Source organism: Octopus bimaculoides, chromosome 17, assembly GCF_001194135.2.
Source record: "Octopus bimaculoides isolate UCB-OBI-ISO-001 chromosome 17, ASM119413v2, whole genome shotgun sequence".
NCBI classification, from domain to species: Eukaryota; Metazoa; Mollusca; class Cephalopoda; order Octopoda; family Octopodidae; genus Octopus; species Octopus bimaculoides.
This window is the reverse complement of record NC_068997.1, coordinates 43414338-43421862: the sequence shown is the minus strand read 5'-3', so window position 1 is coordinate 43421862 and position 7525 is coordinate 43414338. Positions and strand designations below refer to the sequence as shown.

The following is a 7525-nucleotide window of genomic DNA, read 5'->3' as shown; positions in this document are numbered from 1 at the left end:
TGTATGAGTGGTTCAGACGTTTCCAAGATGGCTGAAAAAAATGTCGATATTGATGAACGTTCTGGGAGACCTGCAACCAGCAAAACTGAGTAAAACATTGCAGATGTGTGTGCAGCTGTGAGGGGAAATCATCAAATCACCATTTGTGAATTATTAAAGTATGTGCAGAGTAGTTATGGTTCAGTTCAGTCCATTATCACTGAAGATTTGGGTATGAGACACATGTCTGCCAAGTTTGTGCCAAAACTGCTTTCAGCTGACCAAAAAGACACTAGGGTTTCAGTTGCACAAGATCTGCTTGATTGTATTGAGAAGGATTAAAACTTTTTGAAAACTTTTGCATAGGCCTCTGAGCAGGTATCACCAAGCTTTTGGCAAAACTTGAAGCAGACTCTTTGCTCAACTCTCTGTTATGGTCAATGTGATGATCACACGCTACACACCTTCCTTTTAAGCACTGCTGTAAAGAACAGAAGAGAGCTAGAACATTAACACTTAGTGCACATGTACAGCAGAGTTCAAGGTGAATCTGTGCCACGTGGCTTCACTCTGCATGCTTTAGCTTCGTTACTATGGCAACAGTCTGGATACCTACTGATCAGACCATGTATACAATAAAAACTAGATATATGTGTGCGATATTGTACACATGAAAAAACCAACCCGTTACACTGGCAAAACTTGGGCTAAGAAGGAAGTCTCTATGTGGTCACATGACCTGCTAGAAATAATAGTCAAATCTCCCTCAAATCAAAATCACACCATTTTAAGCAATGAAGAACACACTGATCAGCATGATAAGTTTGGTTAATTGAAGTCAACCAAGGGTTAAACAACAATGGTACAATGAAGTCGGGTATTAATTCATCAATTAGAACTACACAGTAAAAAAACTATTTCAGATTTGGCTGTAGTTATTATATAACAAACATAATGTAGTTTATATATAAAGTTTATATAAGCCAGTGCCATGTGAAAAGCACTGGTGCTGATGCCATGTAAAAAGTACCTAGTACACTCTGTAAAGTGGTTGGTATTAGGAAGGGCACCAAGCCATAGAAACCCTGCCAAAACAGACAACCAAAGCCTGGTGCAGCTCTCCAGCTTGCCATCAAAATCATCCAACTCATGCCAGCATGGAAAACAGATGTTAAATGATGATGATGATAGCATATATATATATATATATATATATATATATACTCCAAGAAAGTTAGGGGTTGAGAATCCAACCCACTAAGGGATAATATCTATCCGGGGCATGCCAACGCTAGGCCGAAACAGCTGTAAGATTTTGTCCCTTCTTCAGTTGCTAGATGTCCTTTTAAATTTGAAATTTGAATTGTTGATATGAAATAATATGTCATAAGTGTCTGTATATTGTTTCATTTCACAAACAAAATTATTGAAATTACAAAACATATATAACTATATAATTTTGCATTTTAAATATCTCTTATGGAAAATCATCAGGATGTACAAAAGACAATAAAGATTACATTAGGATATGTTTAGAATACTCAGAATATACAGACATGTTTATTATGTGTGCATGTAGGTGTTTGCACGCATGTATTAAAATCATTATTTTTATTTTTTGTGTGTTTGTGTGTATATATCCATCCATATATATATATATATACACACACACACACATATTCTTTCATTCCTTTTAGTCATTTGGCTGCGGCCATGCTGGAGCACCACCTTTAGACGAACAAATCGACCCCAGGACTTATTAACTGTAAGCCTAGTACTTATTCTATCAGTCTCTTTTGCCAAACCGCTAAGTTACAGGGACATAAACACACCAGCATCAGTTGTCAGGCGATGGTGGGGGGACAAACACAGACACACATATATACGACGGGCTTCTTTCAGTTTCCATCTACCAAATCCACTCACAAGGCTTTGATCGGCCTGAGACTATAGCAGAAAACACTTTCCCAAGGTGCCACACAGTGGCACTGAACCCGGGACTATGTGGTTGGTAAGTAAGCTACTTACCACACAGCCACTCCTGCAACTACTGTCATATATTTAGTCTGAGCAAGCTTGAACTGATGATGATTGTTATATATGGTTATATTATACTTAAAATTTTCATGTCAGACTAAGCAACACTAATTTACTTCTTCCACACATGCTAATCTGCTAGGCATATATATTAAATTCACGCACACAAGTAGAGCATATCAAAACTATTTTATATTTTAACTCCTAGCTGTTTGCTTTTAAATTTTCCTCTGTCAACCTTTGTCATATATTACAATATTTTACTACAGTATTTCCCGACTGAATTTGTCCCTTTCTCAAATGAATTCATCATTTTCTCAAATGAATTCGTCCTTTTCTTGGATGAGTTTGTACTTTTCTCAAATGAATTTGTCTCTTTCTCAGATGAATTTATCCCTTTCTCGAATGAATTCGTCCCTTTCTTAAATGAATTCATCCCTTTCATATCAAAGCCAATTTAGATCTTAAATATTTAAATATTTAGATCTTAAACATTTAAACCTATAAGTTTAAACAAACATACAAAATAGTATCTTAGCACAAGAATAGTGAAAATAAACAAAAAAAACTAAACTTAAAACGATTTATAAACTTATTTTAAAATGCTTATAATCACAACTATTTCACAAATCCTTCATATGCAATACTCGTGGAATGAAAAATGTTTGATGTTGATCATATCTTGCACAATTTACAGCAAATATTGAATTCATTGCAAGATACATTGCTGTTTTTAAAATATTCATTCTATGATTCGTCATGGGCAAATTTTCTGGTCTGTTGTAGAGATCATTTTTATGATTCTGTAGATACTGCTTCACAAAAGATTTCAATTTGTTGAACATTTCCTCAATGGGATTAAACATTGGAGAATAAGGAGGTAGATATTCAACCATATTTTGTGGTGCGAGATCAATTTCATCGACACGTTTATGGATGCGTGCATTGTCCATAATAAATACGACAGGATCTGATGTAGTCGTAGTGATCTTTAGCGAACATTGATGTAAAAAGCTGTCAAATTCAGAAGTTGTGATCTTAAATGTTTTGAATTGGACAAGCCCCGACATATCTCTAGCAGCAATAATGTTTAAATTTTCCCCTTTAGTAGAAGGACAATCGGTAATTGCCTGAACTTGAGGGTAAGCTCTACCCATCGACCTTCAAACAAATAGATCGTAAAAATATTTCATAAACAAAAATTTTATATAAGTATTTAGCAAATATAATAATAATTTACTTTGAAATTCAAATGTAATTTGTTTCATCAATATATACATGATGAATGGCCAATCCATTATCTTGAAGCCATTTTGCATAATAAATTACATTGCCCCTTTTTTGTGTTTTCGTTATTTTGTTCTTGAGGGTGAATTATTAGTTTTTTCAAAGTGTATCCAAAGCCATCAAGATAGCGATCAATAGTCGATAATAAAACAGTCAAATTGAATTTCTCTTGTAAAAGTTCTCTCATTCTTTTTCAAAGTTAAAGTTGGGTCCTCGTTATTCGATTCTTGTAAAAATTGTTGATTTTCCTTGATTTTTTTGCTGTCAGTGCCCACAATTTTTCTTCAGAGAATAATCTTTTTGTGCAACTATCTTGACTGTGCTGTAGTTAATATCAAGGGAGTGGGGCAACAATTTCAAATTTTCATTGTTTCTGGAAGCAGACAATATTCTATTTTTATCCTGCTGAGATACTTTCTTGTATGTCTTGTTTGGCATGTTAAAAATGTTTACACTATTATGTTTTAAATCAGACTTTAATACTGAAGGGATGAATTCATTTGAGAAATACTGTAGTTTCTCATAATGTTACTTACTCAAGGAGTGTCATGTGCTTACTGCTGGTATAAATGTATAATTAGAGTGTAATAATTTAGAAATGACGGAGAACTGTTTCTTGTGAAACTCTATCAAGAATAAATGTGATAAAACTTAAGATTTAATCATCTAGCAATTGCTACAAGAAATTACTATAAATATTTACAGATTTCTCAGTGCTGGAGCTGACTTTACAAAGAATGCTTTATTGTACTCGGTAGTACAATAGCTCAATGTTGTGAGTTCAACACTCACCTTTCCTAAAGATTTTCATACCAGTAACACACTGGTATTAATTCACCTCCAAACATATTCCTTAAAAATTGCTGCACCAGTAAAATAAAGGCAAAATAAATAAATAAATAGACTTCTATTCATTTTGACACAATCAACTGAACAACCTGCTTGTTGTATTTGCATGTAAGTGACTGAATATTCCATGGATGCTTGTGCTCTTAGTGTAATCCTCAATCAGAATCAGCATGGCACAGCAAGTGACAAGGACAGACCTTTGAATTACAGGTGCAACCCATATGAAGGGTTTCCACTCACAAAGTTTGAGTATGCCCAAGGTTACTGCAAAAGAAACTTGCCTAAGATGTCATACAGTCAGGGATTGAACCCAGGGCTTCATGACTGCAAAGCTAACTTCTTAACAATTATTCATCCATGCAGCATCCACTGTACATTAATCTGATTTTAATCTACATCTAAACACTTATCCGTCCTGGTTTTAAAGGTAGAGAATAAAGGTAATTGCCAAGACAATAATAAGTTGAATAATAAATTTATATTTGTATCCAAATTTTAATTTTAATTTAGAGGTTTACTGTTCTAGGTTCAAATCTTACTTAGGTTGATTTAGTTATTGATGTCATCAAGGTCAATAAAAATAAGTTTTAGTATTATATACTGAGATCAATTCAATTAATAGTACCCTTTTCATCTAAATATATATATATATATAAAACACTGGTGGAAAGTGGGGGTTGTATTTATTTAATGGAATGCCAGTTCTACTAAAAAGAAGCATGTTTTATATTCAATCCCCATTCAGTTAAGCTGAATCAACACAAAATGAAATACCTTACAATGAAACACTAGCTGTGTGACAAAAAAGAACTAGTGAAACATAAGCTAATAGTACAACACCTGATTTTACCTAGTTATCTCATTTTTATCAATGATAGCTAATTAGAAAGTCACTTGCACCAATAAAGAAACTGCTATGTGATTGTTCAACATACTACATATAACACCCAAATTTTCCACAAATTACAGCCTACTTTGAATCATGTTTTCCTAAATATATCATGATGTCTGGGGAAGTAAAAAAAAATGAGAGGGATAAATGCAGTTGGAACATCTTTGACTATTGGTCTTCTAGATCAGGACTGACCTGGCACTGAAGAATAACAATATATCTTAATTAGGGAGGTTACAGTAATGAAATAATAATCTAGAGATAAAGAATGAAAAAAGAAAAAAGGACTACTGCAACTCTCCCCTTCCAGCACTGTCTGTTCAGTACACAGCAAAGTAGACAACATGGCCTGGTAGGCAAAAAATAGTCTGTGTCTGAATTATGAAAACTGTAACTTACCTCAGTAAAGCTAAAGAACAATCCTATTGCACCGGTGACGGTGAAGGCTTGATGTATACGGTCTTTTAGTTTGGGTAGACATGGCTGGCATGGACATGTTATGTTTGATGATTTACCAGTGCAGCATTCACTGTTATTTTCACAACAGGGAATCTGTAAGAATGAGAAATAGGTTATGATAAATTAATAATCCAACAATACTTATAGGGTTAATTGTGTGTGTGTGTGTGTGTGTGTACGAGCGTGTGTGTTGAAAGAAAATGAAGAAAAACGGATGTATGAAAAATTTATTTGTATGATATAAAGATGTTGAAATTTTTTAAAAACATAACAATACAAATAAATTATATGTTGTGAAGCACAAAAAATGTGAAAAAAAACCTACATATAAGTTTTAGTTCTAGCCCCTAGCTGATATGCAACTCTAAGTATTTTGTTATATGGTAAGAAAGGTATCATCTTTTAACTATATGGGACAGAACCTCTTCAGGGTTATTATGAGCTTATATAACTAAGGTTAACATTTTTCTTTGAAGGATGCACTCTTTGCCTTGACATAATGAGATAACTGTAAATGCACATTGTCAGACAAAAAGTGTTGTTTCCAATATTCTCTGAAAACATATCCAGCTATGGGAAAAAAATTACCTTGCTAGGAAACACATGAAGAAAGGTAACATCTGGCCATAGAAAAATTTGCCTCACTGATTTTTCACTTGATTTTATGCAAGCAAGGCAATGTGTGTATGATGATGATGATGATATACACAAACACGTGGGGTGTAACCGGCCCACTTATGAGTATGCTTTTTAAAAGAAATTTTCATCATTTTATAGCATACAAATAAACTATTCATACATCCATTATTTCTTCATTTTCTTTTTTTCCCCCCTCAATATTGATAATATATAATTTCAATAATCACTAACATACAGCAGTGACTTTTGCATTATATGATACGGATTAACCAGTGGGACAGTGGATTACCTTGGATTATATAATCCCTAATGAGGATATAACTTCTTCGAATTAACTCGTAAGTAAAATTATATTTTATGTATAAAGTCTTACAGCTGTTTCAGGGAAAATTCAATGTATCCCTTCGTAACCTATATACATATATATATATATATATATATATATATATATGAGAGGGAGAGAGAGAGATTAAGGTTGAAATTAATATTTTTATATAACAGTTGATAGAAAAGCTGTTCTTTTTTGGTATACAAATATAGAAAATACTAGTGTTGGTACCACATAAAAAGCACCCAGTACATTCTGTAAAGTGGTTGGTGTTAGGAAGGGCATCCAACCATAGAAACCATGCCAATGCAGACAATGGAGCAAGTGCAGCTCTCTGGCTTGCAAGCTCCTGTCAAAGTGTACAACCCATGCCAGCATGGAAGATGGATGTTAAATAACGATGATGATGATAGATTAAACTGACTGACCTGCACTAGAAGGGTTACCTTCTTCTTTGAAAGATTTAAGAGTGAATAGAAGAGAGAATAATAATAATAGATGAATGAAGGGTGTGCAGGTATGAGTTTGCTTGTAGAAACAGTGAAAAAAAGTGAAAAGACAGTAAAGGAAGAAGTAAAAGAAGAGAGACAGTGATAGTTACATGATAGTTGTTGAGGAGACTGAATGAAAATATAACTGCATAAGCATTGCGATGGAATAACATTAAAAATGTGTAATGGTGACAGAGTGCAGAGATCAGTAACAATATGAGAGAGAGAGAGAGAGAGAGAAAGAGAGAGAGATAAAGAGAGAGAGAGAGAGAAAGAGAGAGAGAGTGTGTGTGATGGTAGAGGATACTGAATTTTGGTATATTTGATGTCTAACCTTCTTACACAGGCATAATAATAGAAGCAAGATAGAGTAATTGAAGGGATGAAAATGGAAGAAAGGTAGAATGATAACAGGGGCGGGTAGTGTAAAGATTGAATACAGAAACTTCAAATAGCATTTCCAGTGCCACAGTGAACAGAGAGAAGAGAGGCTAATCAGTGTGTGAGTGTACATATATATGTATGTGTATATTTATACACACACACACACACACACACATATAT

The 7525-nt window shown here is 33.8% G+C and overlaps 1 protein-coding gene across 2 annotated transcripts in view; it reads right to left on the bottom strand.

The window, feature by feature from the left end:
- Window positions 1–7525, bottom strand: part of LOC106881683 (tetraspanin-13) — a 112056-nt gene that overhangs the window by 16203 nt on the left and 88328 nt on the right. For both annotated transcript variants that reach the window (XM_014932148.2, XM_014932150.2), the window contains exon 4: window positions 5444–5596. In XM_014932148.2, the coding sequence (XP_014787634.1) occupies window positions 5444–5596 (153 nt within the window). The remainder of the gene's footprint in view (window positions 1–5443; window positions 5597–7525) is intronic.